Below are 22,163 nucleotides of genomic sequence, written 5' to 3' on the forward strand. Positions count from 1 at the left end.
CTAAATTGGGTCCAATGTGTTTAAAGGGCTCTTTGCAGGCTTCACAAACCAAGGGGCAGTCCCAGCCTCAAACACCAGCAGGGCAGGGAGAAGTGAGGGAGGAGAGAAAGGAAGAAATCACACAATTCAACCCCCAAAAAGTGGTTTGCACACATAACACCCAATACCTACAGGGAATGCACCTGGTGGGACCTACAAAGAAAAACACAAAATGAACACTTGAGGGAGCACAAACCTGGGACTGAGGGACAGCAGAACATTTGGGGGATTCGTGGTCACAGACAAAACAAAACCAACAAAATGAGACACACAAAAAGCTGCACCCAATAAACAAAGCCTGGGCTCGAGTGCCTTCTGCTTGAAAAATGCCTGGAGAAACTCCTGCATGGATGTGGATTTTCCACTCCTGCTGCTCCTCAAAAATCCCACCAGGGGTTACAACTCTGCCCAAAGCAAGCAGTTTCCTAAAATTGATGAAGATGAAACCAAAATTATTTGGGATTATTATGAGACTGAGCAGGCAAGGGTATTTATTCTGTGTGTGTTTAAACAATCCCAAAAGTTTTTGGACAGGATCAGTTTGGTTGTGAAGTTCTCCAGGACAACCAGAAGAAGTTCCAAGTGTATCCAAACTGCTCAGACTTCCTAATTTGCAGCACAGACCCATCCCCTAAAAGCTGCAGTGACAACAAAGACACTTGCATGACACAGCTGAGTTTTCCAACGTGTTCAAGGGGAGGATGCTCAGCACTGAAATGCCCATGAAAAATTTGGTTTGTTGGCTAGCTGTTACTGGCTATCTGTCCTCTGAGTTTCTGGATGAAAGGAGAAAATCCTTCCCATGTTCACCTGGAAAATGTGAGATCTAGAGGGGAAGCAGGGGGAATTCTGTGTCCTCAAGACAAAATTATGTGGATTTGTTGGAATGAGCCCAGAGGAGGCCATGGGAGGGCTGGAGCCCCTCTGCTCTGGAGCCAGGCTGGGAGAGCTGGGAGTGCTCACCTGGAGAGGAGAAGGCTCCAGGGAGAGCTCAGAGCCCCTGCCAGGGCCTAAAGGGCTCCAGGAGAGGGACTGGGGACAAGGGACGGACGGACAGGACACAGGGAACGGCTTCCCAGTGCCAGAGGGCAGGGATGGATGGGATATTGGGAATGAGGAATTGTTCCCTGGGTGTGTCAGGAGGCAGAAACCACGAGGGATTAATCCTGAAATAATCAAGGAAGACACACAGTGCTACAGGAGCAATTCAGTGGTAATATTTCTGGTTTTCCTTAAGTGTCAAGATCAAAAAAAAAAATTAACCCCTATCTTTATAAATCCTAAAGCAGCTTTTTGTCTTTGCCTTGATCTTCTATTTGTTTTAATAATGATATTAATGGGCTGTTTAATTCTGGGAAGGATATTTCCTGAGTTATTACAACTGCTGGAGTGTCACAGCAGGACTGCCCAGGGCCAGCAGAACTGTCCCCTTGAGAGAGCACTGACTGCAAAACAATTTCAGACAAAACCTGGGAGTGATAGAAGCAATCAGGCAAATATCAGAGAAAAACACTTTGGTATTTAAAATGCTTCAGCTCTCCTGGTTAAAACAAAAACAAACAAAAAAATCTATTCTTCTTCCTTCTAGAGATAAATTATTGAAAATTCATAACCTGCACTTGTAGCTGCATTTAAAGCTTATTTTATCAATTACTTGCTCTGCCTGCTCACATTGCTGCCAAGACATAAGTAAAAAGCTTTCAAATTTCCCACAAGTTCTCTGACAAAAAAAAAAAAAAAAAAATTAAAAATCCACAGAATCACAGAATGCCCTGAGGTGGAAGGGACCCACAAAGATCATTGGGTCCAAGTCCTGAGATAACCCAGGAATGCCAAGGCCAGGCTGGACAGGGCTTGGAGCAGCCTGGGACAGTGGAAGGTGTCCCTGCCCATGGCAGGGGTGGCTCTGGAGGGACTTTATGGTCCCAACCCATTCCACTGTTGTTACTCAGTACAGCTTTACCACCAACCCTAACCACTGGATAACGAAATCCTCTGCCCTGAAAATCAAACAGGAAGGGGAAAAAAAAAGAGGCTTGGGAAGCCTTATGTAAAGAGCTCTCATCTCACACAGTTTAAGTTCCTCATCTCAGCTTTGGTTTGCTCAGGTCTTAAGGTACTCCTGTAGCTTAATTTAATTTGTGCCATTTAAACAGAGCACTTCATTATATCAGCACTTGGCAGTGCTGCTCTACTGAAAGGTCTGTTTGCAATGTCCCATCTATAAATTAATTTCTGCAAGGTTTATAGCAGGACTCTGTTACATTCCCACAGGGTTTCATTTTAGAGTGGGTTTTGTTCATTTTTTTCCTCAGACACCCAGTTAAGTGAGCACTCTTTCAGCATTTACCTGAGAACATGGAGTCATTTTAATATTTCAATTAACAGGCAGAATTCATTATGTTTGACCAGGGTCACCACTGGGAACTGGGATGTACCAGCACAGAGGGGGCTTGTCTCAGTCTCTCATCAGCAATCTTTAAATTTAAATATTTTCCTAAATACATGAATTTACTGAGGTACAATGAAACCATCAGGACACTGAGACCTGCAGAAGTTAACGACCATTACCTCTGCCAACAATCCCACCCTGAGCTCCCATCCAGCTCCCTGAGGAACAAATTTAGTGTTTGGCCATTTTATATGGGAGCTCTATGTAATTGCTGCACTCCCAGCTGGAATTCTGGGAATTCTCCTGCCCACAGCAGGTTGGGAGGACTCTGCAAATCCCTGGCACTGAATTGAAACACGGGCACTTCCATCTGGTTCTCTCACATCCATGTTCCACCTGCAGCATGCCTCGGCTTTGGAAAGGGCTGTGCATGAACCAGGTGATGCCAAAGGAACAGGAACATGGAATATTTCCACCCAGGGAGGAGGCTCATCCCCTCTGGCTGTGTCAGAGCATCCCAGGATGGTTTGATTTGGAAGGAACCTTAAAGCCCATCCAGTGCCACCCACAGGGACACTTTCCACTGTCCCAGGCTGCTCCAACCTGGCCTTGGGCACTGCCAGGGATCCAGGGGCAGCCACAGCTGCTCTGGGCACCCTGTGCCAGGGCCTGCCCACCCTGCCAGGGAACAATTCCTAATTCCCAATATCCCATCCAGCAGTGGGAAGCCATTCCCTTGTATGGAAAAAGCCTCTCTCCATTCATTTAGATGTTAATCCACCTGAATTTCTGTATCTCTCCTAGTGACAGCAGAACTCCACAACAAGAAGAAAGCCCCAAAATAGATGTTACTACTTAGTTACTATTCCTCTGGAGATAGCTGACTTCCACCCTGAGCAATGTTACATCAACATCTGGCAGAGCAAAGAATGCAATGAACTTTCAGCCTCCTGCTCCTCCTCCTAGGATCAAATAAGGGATTCCTTTCTTTCTGAGCTCCCTTCTCTCATTTCCATGGTGAGGGACAGGCTGATCCCTGTCATAAAACACATTTTGATTCCTCTGTGCACTGAGCATTCACCACCTTGAACAGAACAAAGTCTTCCAGAGAGGTGAGCAAAACACAGATCAGAAAAACCCCACTTCCAAATCTATCGGAACTCAGAACGAAAACAAACAGAAAACCGCAATGAAATCAATTTTTTGGTGTTCATTGATCTAAAAAAAAAAAAAAACCAAAAAGAAAAAGAAAGAATCCTGAAAAGAATAAATGTGCAAGCACCCCAAATGACCAGCTGTACCTCCTCCACGTCGTTGTCCAGCACCACGAGCTGCAGGGGGGAGGTCAGGTTGCGGTTATCCGAGATGGTCGTTCCCACTGGGGAGGATTCCAGGATGAAGCCCTCGTAGGTAGACCTTGTGAAATAAGGCTTCTGGTTGTTCTCATCCAGGATCTCGATGTGGAGGTTGGCAAAGGCAGGGAGAGGATGGCCATTGTCTTGTTCAGCCTGAAAAAAAAAATCACCTCATTGGTCAAAGGTTCCCAGTTGTGAACAGCGACTGGGGATGGTTCCACTTAAGAGTCATAATTCAGTTTAAAAATGGACTTTTTGTCCTCAGGTCCCTCTACTGTGGAATTCAACATCATAGAAAAGAGAAATACCAACTAAAAATTAGCTAGGAGACAAAAACAGGATCACCTTCCATCACAGTCACATTTACACAGCCACAAGAAACCCAAACCTTGTTCAAATGCAGCTCCTTAAACTCTCAGGATTGAGAGTTTCAGAAAAAGCTCTGAGGGATGAGAGAAAAGTGGGAATTGTGATTGTACAGCAGAACCCACAGCAGCAGCAAGAGAGTTATATCCAAAAGGAGGGAACAGCACACATGGACACATTTGCTTCCTCTTTCCTCAAATCCACTTCTTCAGCATTACATGAGTGGGATTTTAATTTGGATTTTGCCTGCTTTTAAATTCCATACTGGTTTGGGTTGGAAGAGACCTTAAAGCTCATCCAGTGCCACCCCTGCCATGGGCAGGGACATCTTCCCAGGTGACTCCAAGTCCAGCCTGGCCTTGGGCACTGCCAGGGATCCAGGGGCAGCCACAGCTGCTCTGGGCACCCTGTGCCAGGGAAGTTGTGGATGTGTCCAGCAAAATTCTTTATTTCCATGAATAACCCCCACATCTCAGTGGCAGCTCTGCACCACCCAGGATGCACTCCCTGATATTTTTCACCTGATTTATTCTTATTCTCAAACTGCCTAAAGATAAAAACACTAATTGGCCATTCCAGGGTGCTATTCCTATAAAAACCTTGATTCTGCTTTCTTTTCTTGTAACCTCCCAAGCAACAACTAATTAAAGCAAAGAAACAAGGGAATTAGGAGACAAAAAGTAATTTGGTCTCCAGTTTATAGAGAGCAAGCCAGGTTTAATTACAGTCCTGCACATGACAACAGCAGGGCATTGAAAGAGTTTCCTGTTCCTATGGCCAAAATTTGTATTCCCAAAATCTGGATGCACACAGACCCTGGATCACAACAGAGAGATTCCCAAAGTCCTGTTGCCAACAGGACTTGCTGTTTGCAGAGGTTTTACTTCTAATCTGGTAATTCCCCATTTCAAACTGATAAATCCCCGTTTTTCAAATCAAGACTCCAAGGAATCTCGGTCTGGAAAAATCCCTTTACCTTCATCATGGTTTTAAAAAATTTCTAATTCAAACTTTTCTTATCTAAACTATTATTTTAAACAAAAAAGTTCTTATTTAGACTATTTAAATCTTTTCTCGGTCTGAAAAATGTTAGTTCTCTTTGCTTATAAAACAGCAATAATTTGGTAATGATAAAAACTCTATTAAAGAAAAAGAAGTATTAAAAACTTCTATTTCAATTAAAAAGAAATATAAGCATAATAATTGTTATTTCCTTCAAAGGAGGCGATGACACCTTAAGTAATCCGTAAAAAACTCATTCTCAGTTTTTAAGAAAAACTGGATTTTTTTTTTTTTAAATAAAGCTGGATTACTCTTGAACAACAGAAAAAAAATACCCCAGGCTCCAGTCCAGTTGATGCTCCACTGAATGAAAATAAATTACATAGGTCAAAATCAACATCACCAAAATTACCTGGGAGGACTCTGGCTCCTGACCCAGGAAGGTGAAACCCAGGAAAAGTTTGCTCCTCAAGCAACACACACTGCTGGGATTCTGTTTTATAAGCAGATGCATCATGGAACCACAGAATTCCAGAATCTTTTAGGATAAGACTTCCAGGATCACCGAGTCCCAGCTGTGCCCAGTGCCCACCTTGTCCCCAGCCCAGAGCACTGAGTGCCACCTCCAGCCCTTCCTGGGACACCTGCAGGGATGGGCACTGCAAAGCTCCCTGGGCAGCCCCTGCCAAGGCCTGAGCACCCTTTCCATGCAGAAATTCCTGCTGCTGTCCAAGCTGAGCCTCCCCTGGCCCAGCTGGAGCCCCTTTCCCCTTGTCCTGTCCCTGTTCCCTGGCAGCACAGCCCGACCCCCCCTGGCTGTCCCCTCCTGGCAGGAGCTGTGCAGAGCCACAAGGTCCCCCCTGAGCCTCCTTTGCTCCAGGCTGAGCCCCTTCCCAGCTCCCTCAGCCCCTCCTGGGGCTCCAGCCCCTTCCCCAGCTTCCTTCCAGTCCCTCCAGGGCTCTCCTGAAGAGCTCAGCCCCACAGGACTAACAATGGTTGTCCATCATTAAATACTCCTTTCTTCTGCTTTTCCAAATAAAATTGGTCCCTTCATGGCCCAAAGTTTCCATACAAGCCCTGTGAGTTACTCTAGAAGAACACTTCATGTTCCTTGCTATAAAGAGATCCTAAAAAAGAGGAAAGTGCAAGCAACAGAGGGTCTCAATCTTCTGAACAGCTTGAAACACCCCAATAATGGCCTTGCTTGAATGCCCAAGTGAGCCCAGAGCTCATTCTGGGATAAAAGCAGGAATATTCACCCAGGAAGGTGCTGCAGGCTTTGTTGAAGTGCTGGGAATTACACGAGGCCAAACACAAAGAGAGTTGTTTGCTCCCAAAATTGGACTTCAAATTTGAAACCCTGGAGCCCAAAATAACAAAGCCAAGGAGTTCTTCCTCACTGAGCACTTCCACTCAAAATCACTTGAGCTTTCCTTCGTGTTCACCAGTCAGAATGATGGATTAATTTTATTTTTTTTTTGTTTCCCAAGACACCACTATTTAAGGGAAAAAAGGAAGCTTTGCAAACAGCCACTTCTTTTTGCCTTTTGTTTGAAACACGGAATTTGGTATTACAATGTAAGGAATTGATTTGCTTTCAAATGTTCCATGAAATCAGTCCTAGAAGCATCACCTGACTGCAAGCAGAGCTCAACACAGCCCCTTCCTAATGCTCCAAAAACATAAAAAAACTGTAACATTGACAATTTTTGTTCCTTGGGGTTTTTCTTAGTATGGAGGTTGGGCTTTTTTTGCTTCTTTGTTTTGTGGTGGTTTTTCTGCTGTTTTTGGTTTTGTTGTATTTTTTTTTAAGAGATGAAGTTATACCTCATGAGAGTTGTTCCAGACACCGAGTCCTATATTGAGAGTGCAAACCCTTTTCCCTCACATTGCCCTGTTAAACACCTGCCTGGACTTGCTGGGCAAAGGTTCTTTCCTAACACATATTTTGGAGCACAAACAGCAAGCAATTTACATTTTCATCACCCAGAAAGACACTGATATCTAAGCCACAAAACATTTTGACTTCCAGTCCTTCAAAGAAAATGTTTTAGTGTCAAAGTAATGAGGGATCTCTCAAATAGGATGTGACCTCCACACTTCTACCAAGACACAAAAAAAAGCAGCACAGTAATATATTCTGGTAGTTAAGAGAAGCTAAAGAAAAAAAAAAGTGAATTGTGTTAATTCTCACAGATATTTAAGTGCTTTTATTACATCATCTCTGCTGAATCTGATTGTATCTGTAGTGCCTATAATTTTATCCTGATGGAAGATAGCAGGAGATGACAGGAAAGCAGCTCCAGGAGGGATGCAAGGAGTGAGGAGTGAATGGAAGGGTGTGGGAATTAACAGGATCAATCCCTCCTTGAAAGCAGCAGATGAAACAGCTCCCCCCAAAAAATGAGAAATTAGAACAATGCAAAAGGCTCCCTTTTGGAAGCACAGAGAATTCCAAGCTGGAAATGACCCACAGATATCACTGACTGCAATTCCAAACTGGAAAGAACCCACAAGGATCATCAAAAACAACAAGAAACCCAAACCAAATTAATAATAATAATAAACCCTAAACAAATGAACAAAAAAAAACCCCAAAGAAGTTCTTTGTCCCCCTCCAATCCCCACTGGAAGATGAGCAAGTGGAGCTGAGGGGAGAGTGGTGCATGGGGACAAATGTGAACTTGAGGGGACAAATGTGAACTTGACATATCCCCAAAAAAGTTGGGATGTCAGAATTTATGCCTGGTGAGGAGCTATGCACAAATTCATGTGGGAGAATAGCAGGGAGAGCTGCAAACTGAGCTCCAAGGAGATCTCAGATTTCAGGAAAGCAAAATGAGGTGGCAGAGGGTGGAACCAGATGGGCTTTAATGTCCCTTCCAAGCCAAACCATCCTGAGATTCTGTGAGCCGTTGTGATCCATTATTTAAATGGATGTGATTAAAATCAGGAGCAGGGAGAGAGGGAAGGAAGGGCAGGGTGACAAAGTGGCTCCTTTGAAAGGGAACAGCATTTATCCAGATTTAAGCTAAACTTTAGGATTGGGGAACAGTTCCCAAGGTCAGCATGTACAGCATGAGGAAAGAAGCACTGAACTGGATTAAAACCTGGCTTAAGGACAAGGAGCACAGAATGTCTTTAGAACACAGAAGAAAGGTGACTGGTGTCATTGTGGCAGGGAAATTAAATCAGCACAAAATGTGTCTGGACCCTGGGCTTAAAAAAAACCAACCAAAAAAACCACAAAAAACCAACCAAAACATCCATTTTAGGGCCATGGGTAAAGGGTGACTTCAGGACCAGCAAGACTCACAATGCTGCAGGGCAGTGAACGGTAATTACTGTTAATAATAATTAATTAATTAGATTGTTCTCCAAATATTACAGCTCTTCTTCTTCCCTTCAAAAAACACCATATATGAAGCCATTAGGTCAAGTTTTAATTGCTGAATGTTAAATTTTCCGCAGAAAGAGATTGTTTTTTCTTGCAGAACAGAAATTTCTGTCAATAAAAGCATTACAGGACACCCCAATTATTAATTTTAATGATTTAATTGCTCTGAGAGCTCTGACACAAAATTTAGGGTCCATCTTACTGATCTGAAGAAATATTTTAATGATTTAAAGGAAAAGTTCAGGTGTCCTGGACCATTTTTTCCTTTCATCACAAAGACAAAACCTGTCCCTGCACCCACTTTTAATTCTATATCAAATCCCATCACTGTATTAAACACAAGAGAGAGAAAAAAAAAAAAGCTGTCTCAAAGAGAATTAATTGAATTCTGAGTTCACCTAAGGGCTGAACCTTTGAAAAACTAATTTAAAAAACCACTTATTGTCCTTAGCACTTACAGGACCTGCACAACCACAGGCATGATTTGGAAAATCTCATCCTTGACAGGAAAAGGATGGAACAACTCTTAATGAAAATTAACTTCTTCCATTCTTTTCCCAAATCCTGACCACTTTTTCAGGGAAAAAAAAATTTTTGATGCCTAATCTGAACCTCCCCTGGTGAACAGGCTAAGAAGAACAATTCCAAAATCCTGCTTGAGGCTGCAGCCAAACACAGGAGCTTAGAGAAGCAGCTCAGATCTCCCTGGATTTTTCTTTTTATTCCTAAACTTGCCTTCCATGAGGCAGCCTGGCCTCTCCTTGAGTCCAGGTCAGCATTCTGCCCCACAGCATTGCCTGTCAAATTTGAGTCACAGCAGGAGTCACAGTTTGGGTGGGAAGGGACTTGGAAAACCATCCCACTCCACCCCTGCCATGGCCAGGGACACCTTCCACTGTCCCAGGCTGCTCCAAGCCCCAAAGTCCAGCCTGGCCTTGGGCACTGCCAGGGATCCAGGGGCAGCCACAGCTGCTCTGGGAATTCTATCCCAACTCCTCCCCACCTTCACAATTTCTTCCCAATATTCTATCTTGATTTCCCCTCTGTCAGCCTGAACCCATTTTCTGTCCCTCCAGTTCCTGTTGCAGATTCCCTCTCAAGCTTTCCTGAGCTCCTGGAAGGTGCTGTGAGTTTTCCACTCAACCTTTTTTTCCCAGAAAAGAACCATTTTGTCTGTTGTAACCCTGCCACCTCCTTGTCTCAGCTGGGAACTCCTCACCCTGGCACTGCAGGAGAGGCTGAACTGCTGCTCCCTCCTCCCTGCCACTGGATTTTACAGGTGTCTGTCCCAGCTTCTTCCCCCCCACCTGGAGGAGCCTCTGTCCTGCCCTGTCTTTTTTGGGACACCGTGCTCAGGACACTTGCATCTGTTCAGAGCTGCATTCTTTGCTCCCTGCTCTTTTCTCTATTTTCACTAATTATTTCTAATGTTCCATTTCCATTTTATAGTCTATTTTTTTCTTTTTGGATCACCGAGCCAACCTTCACACTCCATTCCCAGTTCCAACACCAAGATCTCATTCCCAAGGCAGGCCAGAACCCATCATTTTATATAAAAGTTCAGGGTGGTCTGAACTTTTATATAAAATGGTCCTGACACGTTTCACTTGATTTTTAGGCCATGCCTAATTTTACCAGCCATTTTATCACCGACTCACTTGGTCTTGCAAAGCACTTCTGTAATTCTGCAGTCAATCCCTGGAAGTTCCATCCCAGGAAGTGTTTGGAAGACATGGGGACATGGAGTGGTGGTGGGATTGGCTGGGTTAATGGTTGGAAATTGTGATTTCAGAGGGTTTTTCCAACCTAAATGATTCTGTGATTATATCCTTGTCTTTAAAACCAGAATATTTTACATATATTATGATTCGGTAATACCTCAGGGTCAGAATTAGCTCTTACTTCAGGAATTCAACCATTGAGCTCATTCCCAAGATTCTCCAGCCCAGAGCTCTCCTCCCCAACCTCCCTGTGTTTCCAACCTGATCATTTTTTGCCCTTGCCATTGGCTGGCAAACACTCCCTCCCAGTCTCCTTGTATTTCCACTTGGAGCAGGAAACAGCCCTGTGCAATCACACCAGACATGGCACAGAAGCATCCCCATTTCCTGCCTTCCAAGGTTGGTCCACAGTTCGATCCTGAGGATGTTTCTGAAGCCATTCCTTTTTTCCCTGTAATGCAGGAATTTTTTGACAACTCTGAGACCAACAGACAGGAGGGATCAATGAAGCTCCCACTGGAATAAGAGAAACCCAACAACTTCCAGAGTGAGGAGCAGGAGAGCATCCCTTCCTGTTGTTTGTGCAGAGATCCATATCTGGAGAATCATGGACATTGGGAAGAGTTGAGCTGTTGCAGTCAAGTAGAAAAATTATAAAAGAAAGACCTTATAAAATCAGGCTTGCTCTGTTAGATCAGTGGCTAGCCTGTCAAGCTAGCACACTGCAAGTTCCCATGTGAAAGCAATCCTGGTGTGAACAGTTTGTTAACATAATCTATTCCTGGGTGAAAAACAACCAGCACCTGGATAAACATTAAATCTACCCCGTGAGAATCAGTGAAGAAAATATTTGAACAATTTAAGAGTAGAGAGATTTGATGGACAAGTAAAATACCTTTTACTAACCAATAGATTCATTGGCAATAAAGTTAGTGACCAACTGGAATCACACATGAGGTCTGTAGAATTGTATAAAAAGGAGTTATGTGAATAAAGAATAGCCTTTTTCCTGCATGAAGGAAATGGAGTCTGTGTGATTCATTTCAATATCTGTGTGATATATCCCAAACTGCACTGGCACTGCTGGGGGCATCTCTCTGATCCAAAGCACTCCCATGAAAAAGGAATCAGAGAACCACAAAATATCCTGAGCTGGAAGACCCCACAAGAATCATGGATGCTCTCCTGGCCCTGCACAGACATCCCTACAATCCCACCCTGGCATCCCTGCAGTGTCCAAGCTCTGCTGGAGCTCTGGCAGCCTCAGGGCTGTGCCCATTCCCTGGGGAGCCTGGGCAGTGCCCAGCACCCTCTGGGGGAAGAACCTTTCCCTAAAATCCAACCTGAACCTCCCCTGGCACCCAAGCACTGCTCCAGCCATTCTCTGGGTCTGTCCCTGCTCACAGGGAGCGGAGATGGGAGCTGCCTGTGCTGCCCAGTTTGGTTGGAAATCCCACTCAGTTCCAAAATTCCAGCCAGGAGAAATTCCAGAGCAGACACTACAACAGAAATGTTCTCCATCACCTCATGCACAATGGGATCCCAAACCAATTTCCCCTCTAACCCTGGAATTCCAAACACTCTGCTCCACTCTGACCTTCTAAACAACAGGGAAACAACCCCACTGCAGAGCTGTTTCTGAGGAATTGTCACTGGGTTAAGGACAGCCCAGCTGAAATCCCCCCTGGGACCACAGGGATACATCCAAGGGATCCAGAAAATGCCATGAAAGAATATTCTTCAAAACCCTCTGTGTTGCCCTGGCATGGTGTGGAAGCACATTTCTGGGGGGAAGGCACCAAAACAACCCAAGGGACACAAACCAATTCTTGCTCACAGAATTTCAGACTGGTTTGGCTTGAAAGGGCCTTAAAGCTCATCCAGTCCCACAAGCCCAGGTTGAGGCTGTATTCACTAGGAGCCATAAAGCTCTTACATTCAAGGAAAAGTCTGATGAATAAAGGTCAGGCTACAAACATTATTTGAAGCTGGCAATCTTATCTTTTCCCTCTTCCCCCCCTTTTTTTTTTTAGTAATTTAAGTTTTTATGGAGATGCCAAAGTCACATAAATCCTCCCTAATTTCCCAAATACAATCAAATACAACAGTGGTTTATGAATTGACCAGCCAAGCTGGATGAAAACCCACTCTAGAACTATAAATTTAATTAACTAAATCAATTTGTCTACCAATTTAGCTATCTAAACCACCCTAAAGTAATCAATTTCATTTCACCAGTACACAGGTCCCCACATGAGATCACCAAAACACTCTTCTATTTTTCCACCTGATGTTCTAAAAACCAAAGCATTTTTAGTCACTAATACAATGCCATCAGAAAAGGAGAATCAATTTTTGCAGGAGAAATAAAATGCTTTCCATGATTTTGAACCTGACAAAAATGCATTTTCTTTCAAGGGGAGAAAATCTGATGCAGTCCTGGATGAGTAACATAAACCAGAGTGGTAGAATCAGAAATGGAAAAGGTCTGTGAGGGTGGGGAGGTTCTGGAACAGATTCCCAGAGCAGCTGTGGCTGCCCCTGGATCCCTGGCAGTGCCCAAGGCCAGGCTGGACTTTGGGGCTTGGAGCAGCCTGGGACAGTGGAAGGTGTCCCTGCCCATGGCAGGGGTGGCACTGGATGGGCTTTAAGGTCCCTTCCAACCCAAACCAATCTGGGATTCTCTGCCCTTCATTAGCATCAGAATATTTCCAGGGTTTTTAATTTTTTTATTTTTTTCTGTTGCAACTCCCCCAGGTTTTATAGCAGCTCTGAATGGATAAATGCCATGATTTTTCCTTAATTACTGGATATCAACCCACTGTAAACCCTGAGGAGAAACTCCTGCAGCTCCTCATGCTTTGCCTACTCCAAAAGCGAGTCCCTGTGAACTGAATCACTCCCAGCACGAGCAAGTTGATCAAAACCAGCTCTTCCTCAGGTGTGGTGAACTCTCCCAAGCACAGGAATTCCATCCCTGAGCACTTCCCTGCCTGTGCCAGCACACCCAGCCTCCCACAGCCCATCCTCTTTGCAAATGGATCATAATGGAAGTGCCAGCTTAGATTCTGGCTGATTGATAAACAATCCCTGCTCAAACAGGAAAGGAGCAAAGTGCATCAATTTGATTAATTCTCCCACTTGCTTCATGCTTAAAAAAACCCCAAACAAACAAACAATAAAACATGCCTGGCACTGAGAGTTGGTAACAAGAACAGTCTCATGTCTATAGTGCAGTGGTCATGTCACTAATTTTAATTAAGCCTTTTCAGGTTAATGGTTTAATCCACAGATTGTGGCAGCCTTGCTGTTACCACATGGAAATTTCAATGGGAACCCCCTCCCCAAAATCCACTTTTTCTAAGGAAGTTGTAATCATGCCCATGTTTCTTGGCAGGGACTGGAAGTCCAAAGAGCTTCCACAGGAAGCCAAAATTGGTTTTCCCCTTGCTTATCATCTAATATATTCCAAAGGTAGAGGAAGGCTGAAATCCAGCATTTCTTATTAGGATGTTTAGTTGATTTTCATTGTGTCCCTACTTGAAAATTCAACATTTATCAGCAATGCAGGTGAGTGCCCCCATTTCCTGTCCACCTTCCTTCCTGCATTCAAATATTCCTGTATTGACTTCACCACCTTTTCCATTTTACAGTTTTCCATAATATCTTAACAGAAGAAAAAAAAAAATTGATCTTCTCATATCAGAGGGAATATTTTAAAGATTAAACTGAGCACATGCTGCAAAAGCAGCATATTTTCTGTTTGAAGGGAAACTTCACACATTGCACCCCTCCAGATAAAACAGAATCAGATCCTGCAACTGCAAGAAATGAGAAATGTGCAACACAAGAAGCCGAAGGTTTGATTTGGTACAAGCCTGAGCCATTATTCCAAAGGTCCCTGAAGGATACAGCATAAAAACTTTTATTGTTTTAGCAAGTGGCACATAATCATTCTTACAGAGTGATCCTTTTCCTTACTGTTTCCTTATTTTCCCTGACTGAACATTTAGCACAGCAACAGGAACCTACTAAATCCTGTAAGCATGGCCATTAGTGACCCAAGTTACTACCACAGAGCCTGGGGGCTCTCTCTGCTCCCTGGGGCTGTGGCAGAGCTGGGTGCACACAATGCTGTGCCCTGGGCTCTGGGATGGCCCTGCTGCAGCAGGGAGGGGACACCAGGTGCCACCGAGCTCTGCAGCCTCAGACACCCCAGGATCCTGTGAATATTCACTACTCAAATATGAATTATTCACTGCTATCCCAACCTGACCCATGCTAATGATGCCTCAGGTTTGAGCTTTTCTATTTTTCACATTCTGTGCTGCTTTAGTGTGTGGGTCTGAGCTTCACACTAAGGGATGCTGAGCTCTCTGCACAGAGCAGGGAGACAAAACAATTCCTGCTCTACATAGGGACCAAGGACAAATGATCCAAATCTCAGCCCAAGAGCACAAACAACGTGGGCTGGAGAGAGAAAAACAAGGATGGGACTGCAGGGGCTGGAGCTGGGATGGGACAGTGAACTGCAAGGTGCAAATGGAGCAGAACTGATCCCAGTGACAGACCCCATGACCAGGTGTCCATTTTGGGACCATTTTGGTCCATCTTGGGTGCAGCCCTGGCTGGGCTCTTGTGCTGCCCAAGGTGGATCCATGGAGGAGATCCTTTGGATAAATCCCTGCTTTATTCTTTGGCTCTGTCCAGCTCTGTTCTAGCTCAGCCTTCTCAAGCATCAGTGGGATTCTGTGAACATTCACCTCTCACACAGTGCTCTGTATCCCTGTGTTCCAGAATGGGCTGTGAACTGAACACATTAAACAGAAAGCAGCTGCATTTTTAGGACAACAGGGCTCATAACAAGCGAGGGGACTCGCTGAGTGATGCTGAGCTTGTTCACACGATGTAATGTGAAATGTTACAACTCTGCCAGGGTTCATTCCCTTCCCACAAATGCTTCACACACCCTTCTTCCCCCATGGAGCTAAGTGATGCCTGACAGGCTAAGACACACAAAGGGATCTAGGGAAGATGAAGCTAGTATTGTGCAAGGATGTCAGGAAAGAAGCCAGGAAAAAAAAAAAAGGGAAAAAACCAACCTGAAAAACTCCACTAACAACCAAACCAAGCTCAGCAGGGAAAGAAGGAAAAGGCTAAAAAAGGAAGAGAAAACTACAGAAGAGACAAGCAGGCCCACCCTACATTTTCTCCAGAGCCTTTTGTTTTCCAAAGAATAAAAAAAACCACTGAAAAAAATCAGCCAAAATTACCTTAATAACCAAGTCAAACTTCTGGTGTAAATCCCTATTTATTGGCTTGAGGAGTGTCAGTTCAGCTGTTGTGAGATTCATATGGAAATACTGGGGATAATCCTCAGGAGTACCTGCAAAAAAGACATTGAGGTTTAAACAGCTCTGAAAGGTTTAGTTCAGCAATGTGTTTATTTTACTCATTAATCATCAAAGGAACAAAACCTCATTTTGTTATTGGGAGGATAAAATATTGTCTTATGTGGACACAGAGCTTAAGGATACCATAAAGTTATGTGTTTAATATTATTATTTCCTTACTCTCCAAAACCACAAAGATTCCTCTCAACTGGGCCTCCCCAAGTACTTGATAACAGCAGGAATATTAATAATAGCACATAAATAACAGATATAAGTCATAACAACATGGTAACAACAGACAGGTTATTTTAGAAATCCTACTGGGAAAAGTTTCTCCTCAGGGAGGAAGCACCAGATGAAATTTCAATTTATTGTCTGTTGTTTATTTGCTGTCTATTGGTGTTTTCATGGCTGTGGATTTCCAGGATATTCTCCAGAAGTCCCAGAGCCTGAGTGGGCTCATGGGGATGGAGGAAGGGCTATTCCCTTTGGGAACCCCATGGAGAGATGGAGGAAGGGCTATTCCCTTTGGGTACCCCATGGAGATGGAGGAAGGGCTATTCCCTTTGGGAATCCCATGGGGATGGAGGAAGGGCTTGGGAACCCATGGAGATGGAGGAAGGGCTATTCCCTTTGGGAACCCATGGAGATGGAGGAAGGGCTATTCCCTTTGGGAACCCATGGAGATGGAGGAAGGGCTATTCCCTTTGGGAACCCCATGGGGATGGAGGAAGGGCCATTCCCTTTGGGAACCCCATGGGGATGGAGGAAGGGCCATTCCCTTTGGGAACCCCATGGGGATGGAGGAAGGGCTATTCCAAGGCTGTGCCTGGCAGCTGCAGCCCAAAAAACGCACCTGTGCCTAAAGCCAAAAAGTTCCAGCACCACACCTGGCACAGGAGGAGGGAAAAATCCCACTACAGTAATTCTGAGCCCTGGGATTTTCAAAGAAATGGTGCAGAAGGGCCCAGAAATCCCAAGTGTTCCACACGGAGTGAACTGCAGCGCTCCCAGCTCAGCAACCCTGTGAGCCAAAATTCTGATTAAAGAATCCTAAAATCTTGAGGGGTTTAGGTCTGGGAGCAGCCCTGTCAGCAGCTGAGGGCAGAAGGCACTCCTGGCTCAAGGGGTGAGATCCCATCCAAAAAATCCCTGAGACCCTAAAGCTGCCCTGGGAGCAGCACAAACCTGCATCCAGCCAGGAATGAGGCATGGATTGAACACAAGGGAAGATCACTTTCCTGATCAGTGCTGCTGGTTTTTGTTCCCCTTACAAGTGCAATGGTTGGAAAGTGCTTTCAGAAAGCCAGGAGATAAATTACTGCAATAATTCAATTTGCAATCCTCCAATGACAGCCATCTGCTAGATAAATCAATTATACAAATAATTTTATATATATATAATATACATATAATATCTATATTGTATTATATATAATACAATACATAATATACATATAACTAATATCTACATTATATGATAAATAATAGCTAATGTATTCCAGATAATTACTATACATTATATATAATTATCTATTATATTATCTGTATTATATATCTATATATATCTCCATATATATATATATATATATATATTCTGTGATTCTTAATCTACACTGATATCTATCATCAACCCAAAAAGCAGCCAAAGAACCACCATGGATTATTTTACTCTTATACCACCAGCACAAACGCAGAGCTTCAAGCTCCAAGTCCTGTATCCTCTTGCCCTGCCTTTCAATTTCAAGTTCTAATTAATTAATTTAATTTTTGAAGAGCTCAAGGCACCCAGCAGGAGCTGCAGAATTTTGGCAGGTAACAGATTGCTGGTTTTAGAGGCTGCACATCAGCAGGGCTGCTGCTGAAGCTAAAAAATGTCACAGAATTAGGGACTAAACACAAAAACTCTGAGAAAGGGGGGGAAAAAATGCCCTAAAGGAGAACAAATATCTAGGGGAGGAGGGTAAAAGTCACAAAGGGGTCTAGAGAAGGGAAGATGAAGCTAATATTGTGTAAGGATGTCAGGAAAGAATCTGGGGGAGGAAAAAATGGGGAAAAACCAACCCAAAAAAACTCCACTAACAACCAAACCGACCTCAGCAGGTCAAGGAGGAAAAAGCAGCAAGGTGGATGACAGAAAAATAAACAAATTAGGGATTACACAGGTGGATGCCCAAAATCCTGACTGGGGATTCCTCCTGAGCTCCCCAAATTTAGAGCTCAGATTCCTGGATTTTTCAACTCTGGGAGCCAGCTGTTCCAGGACCAGGGATATCTGCTCCTGCATGTACAAAATAATTTCCATTTTGACAGCACAGAGCAGCCCTCAGTCCACCTCTGCCTGTGCTGAAATGCAGGGATGAGCTCCTGGCTCCAGAAATTCCATGGGTTTGGAGAGGCTGAGGGATCAAAACGTTGGGGCAGCAAGGGGAGAAGGAAAGGACTCCTCAATTTGCATTTTCCAGAGCCAGAGGAGAGGAATTGTGGGGCTTAAAATGGGCACAGGACTGGAGAGGATTCCCCCCCTCCCAAAAGCTATTGTGCATTTTTGGCTCTTTCTTTAAAGTATTAACAAAAAATGTCCAAAATTAGCAGCAGAAATCACAGAGCCAGTTCCAAGGGCAAAAAAAGCCTATGATTGAAAGGAAAATCCAGCTTTTCTCAAGGATTGACCCCAGAGAAAATGAAGGCTTCAAATTGCTCCTAAAAAGAATATTTCACTAGTAATTTACTATTAAACATAATACATTTTACTATTAAAACAAGTACATTTTCTAGCCAAAAAATGAAATTTATTGGTAGAATCAGTGACAGTGCTAATAAAAAATAAAGGGAAGGGACTTTGCTTCATGCCTGGATAAGTCCAGGGAATGTGGGTATATTGCAAAGACCAAAAGAAATGAACATTTCCAAAAGCCAAGGATTGGAAAAATTAGTGTATTACCAAAAAAAAAAAAACCCAAACAAAACCCACAAACACCCCAAATATCCCATTCCTAAACCTTAAATATATCAAATATCCACAGTGCCTGGAGCATGTGCCTTGCACAGGTGGGCAAAAAGAAAAAAAAAAAAGAACCAAATAAAACTGAGTCAAATGAAATAAAATTTAAATTAAGAACTTATTCCCTCATTCCACAGGTTCAAACCTCTCTGTGTTTAAAAATGGACATTCCCAAAGATATCAAGGTAGGAGGAGGTTTAGATCTAAAGAAAAAGGAGTAGAAAATCCACATAGTGAGAAATATCTGCAAGGGCTGTTTTCTGTGCAACTGCTTAACATTTTCTGAGGCTAAAACAGAAATAGCAAATCCTGGAAGGGATGAAGGCAGACTTAAAATCCAAAAAGAAATCCTTAGGAAGAGCACGGGGGAGGGAAAATAAGGAAAAAAAAAGAGAAAATCAGACAAGAAAAAAAAAAGAGCAAAGGGAGGGGGGGGAAGGAGGAAAAAAAGGTAAAAATGAATTTTAAAATGAAGATAGAAAGTAGAAAAAAACAAGGAAAAAGAAATGAGGAAAAAAGATGGAAAATGAAGAAGAAGGATGAAAAAGGAAAAAGATGAAAAAATGAAACTATAGGGGAAGAAAAAAAACAGAGGAAGAAAAAAAAGAAGAAAAGAGAAGGAAAATAGGAAGGAGAAAATAAGGAAAAAAGGCAAAAAAAAAGAATAGAATTGAAAATGAAAGGAAAAGAAAAAAGTAAGTAAAAAGGAAAATACTAGGGGCAAATGAAGTTAAAAAGAAGGGAAACAAAACTAGGAAAAAAGAAAATAAGAAAAAAACAGAACAAAGAAGGTAAATAAGAAAAGATGAGTGAAGAAAAGAACAAAAAAGGAAGAAGAAATTTCAGAAAGGTTGGTGAGGAAGGGGAAAATAAGGAAAAGAGAAAAAAGAAAGAGGGAAAAAGAAGGAAAACATAAGGGGAAAAGAAGAAGAAAAGTGAAAGAAAATAGAAAAAAGGAAAAAACCAAAGGAAGAATAAAGGAAGAGATGGAAAAAAGAAAGCAAAAAAGAAAAAAGAAGGAATAGAGGAGGAAAGGAAAAAAAGTAAAGAAGAAAGGACAAAAAGAAAAAATAAAAGAGAAAGAAAAAGGAAGGGAAAAAATTCCCCAAATCAACCCAAACTGCTGCACCACACATTTCTGAATTATTTCCTGGAGATCAGAACAGCCACTGCAATATTCCCAACATCCCAGGTTAGTGACACACAATCTTGAATAATCTCACTCCTGATAAACTTTGTAAATTATGAAAAAAACCTTTAAAAGTTGGCCTGAACTTGGCCTTGGGGTGGAGCTGTTCCTGCAGAAGTTAGGAATAAAATCAATTTATGACATTTATAAATAAACCCATTTGCAGATCTAAACCTCCACAATGTGCTCCTCAAAACCCTCACTCGCATCTCTCCTCAGCTGGGAAAACCACAGAGTTCAACACAGGGAAAACAGGGGAAAATGGGATTCCACAAAATTTCCCCTTTCCAAATCCCACAGAAAGGTCCCTGGGTGGATTTTGGGACTGGCCAGGCAGGTGGAACCCTGCAACTGCCAACCATGGTCACACCCTACAAACCCAGAAACAAATGCCAAACACAGGGAAGCAGCAGGAAAAATAACAGAGAGCAGCATAACCAACTAAACCAACTTGAAATTACAAAGGAAAGCTCACAGGCAGCAAAACCAGAGGTGGATGGGGTAAGATCCTTGGAGCTGCCCTGCGCCACATGATTTTTGGGATGAAATCTGCTCTAATTAGCTTTTTTCAGCCTCTTTTTTTGTCAATGGAAAGCACATCCCAGCAGAACTCTCCTTTCCCCCACTGTGTTGTTCCATTCACTAAACCAGACAGCAATTCTGGATTTAATCTGAATAAACATAATAAAAAACTACAAGAAATCAACTTCCATGGGGCAACTAAACACCAACAGGCAGAAGAACAATTCCAAACATCCCACTGACCACAAGAGGAACTTTTAAACAGGGTTCCCACTCTCCCAGAGAATCTTTTCCTGGCTAGTCACAAACAAATTGGGAAGGATAGGAAAAGTAGCAGACACCAACCAACTAGGATGGAGTAGAGGATGCCAGGTCGATCTGAAGGAGGCTGGATGTTTCTGTCCTGGTCTATGGCTTGGATGGGTGGAGTGACACTGATGGGATTCACATGGGCCTGAAATGAGAAAGCACATGGGAAACAGAGCAATTAGAAAGCCAGCAGGGACATTTGGAGGTTTAGCACAACAACATCTCACTGGAGGTTTCAGAATAAGAAGAATATTTACAGCTCATGGATCCTTTAAATCCAAATTAACCAAAGAACATCAACATTTCTATAGCAGCCTCCTTTCTATGAGCCTTAGAACAGATCCTGGAGGAAAGGAATCACAAAAATCCCAGAATGGCTTGTATGGAAGGGACCCTAAAGCCCATCCAGTGCCACCCCTGCCATGGGCAGGAACACCTTCCCATGGGCAGCTCAACATCCCAGGCTGCTCCAAGCTTGGTCCAACCTGGCCTTGGGCACTGCCAGGGATCCAGGGGCAGCCACAGCTGCTCTGGGCACCCTGTGCCAGGGCCTGCCCACCCTGCCAGGGAACAATTCTTTCCGTATATATCACCTAAATTTCCCCTCTGTCAGTCTGAAGCCATTCCCCATTGTCCTGTCCCTCCAATTCCTGCTGCAGGGTCCCCCTCTGGCTTCCCCAGAGACCCTTCAGACCCTGGAAGGAGCTGTGAGGTCTCCACACAACCTTTCCCTCTCCAGCCCCAACTCTCCCAGCCTGCCTCCACAGAGAAAGTGTTCCAGCCCCCTCAGCAGCTTAGAAGCTGATAGTAAACACTTGATAAAGGAAGCTCACAAACACTTGACTGCATTTCTATAAATAGTCCTTCAAATCAGGGATTTCAGCCATCACACAGTGAAACACAGCAAACGTCTGAAAATAGGAAAACAACAAATGGAACTGGAGCGTCATCAGGAGCTGGGATGGCTGTGATGCACAAACACACACTGCAAAAGAAACTTAACATGCCACAGTTGAGAGGGCCACAACACACAGAGCATCACCACAGAAAGCTTTAACCCATACACAGTAACACCTTACCAGGCCAGAAGGTTTCAGGCATCTGCTCACACAGAGGAACACCCCAACACTTCAGAGGGCTGCAAGCAACTGCCCTGCCTGTTCTTCAGCCCCACCTTTTACACCCTCATGGTTAATGCACTGCACCTGTGTGCCCTCTGCTCCCTGGTGATTGGTCAGTGCCCCTGGGCTCATTAACAGCTCATTAATTTCAATATTGTTCACCTGCTTTTCACAGCTGTAGCTCGTTAGGGATGAGGTCAGCCCCAGCCCCACTCCCAATGAGCACAAACTCTGTGCCTACACACCATTCCAGTTTGCAGGAGGTGCTTGGCATTGCCAGGACAGCTCAGATTGCAGGTGGTGGCAGGCTGGGGACACATCCTGCACCATCTGGAATTTCAGACCAGTGGGGC

General features: G+C 43.7%; 1 protein-coding gene across 4 annotated transcripts in view; it reads right to left on the reverse strand.

The window, feature by feature from the left end:
* The window catches only part of PCDH15 (protocadherin related 15), a gene marked incomplete at both ends in the record, with an annotated part of 244,341 nt that overhangs the window by 128,643 nt on the left and 93,535 nt on the right, over positions 1 to 22,163 (reverse strand). For all 4 annotated transcript variants that reach the window (XM_084210351.1, XM_084210349.1, XM_084210352.1 and 1 more), the window contains 3 exons: positions 3,733 to 3,939; positions 15,546 to 15,658; positions 20,726 to 20,834. In XM_084210351.1, coding sequence (XP_084066477.1) covers positions 3,733 to 3,939; positions 15,546 to 15,658; positions 20,726 to 20,834 — 429 coding nt within the window. The remainder of the gene's footprint in view (positions 1 to 3,732; positions 3,940 to 15,545; positions 15,659 to 20,725; positions 20,835 to 22,163) is intronic.

The sequence above is a fragment of the Fringilla coelebs genome, assembly GCF_963513975.1.
Source record: "Fringilla coelebs genome assembly, chromosome: 8".
Classification (NCBI taxonomy): Eukaryota; Metazoa; Chordata; class Aves; order Passeriformes; family Fringillidae; genus Fringilla; species Fringilla coelebs.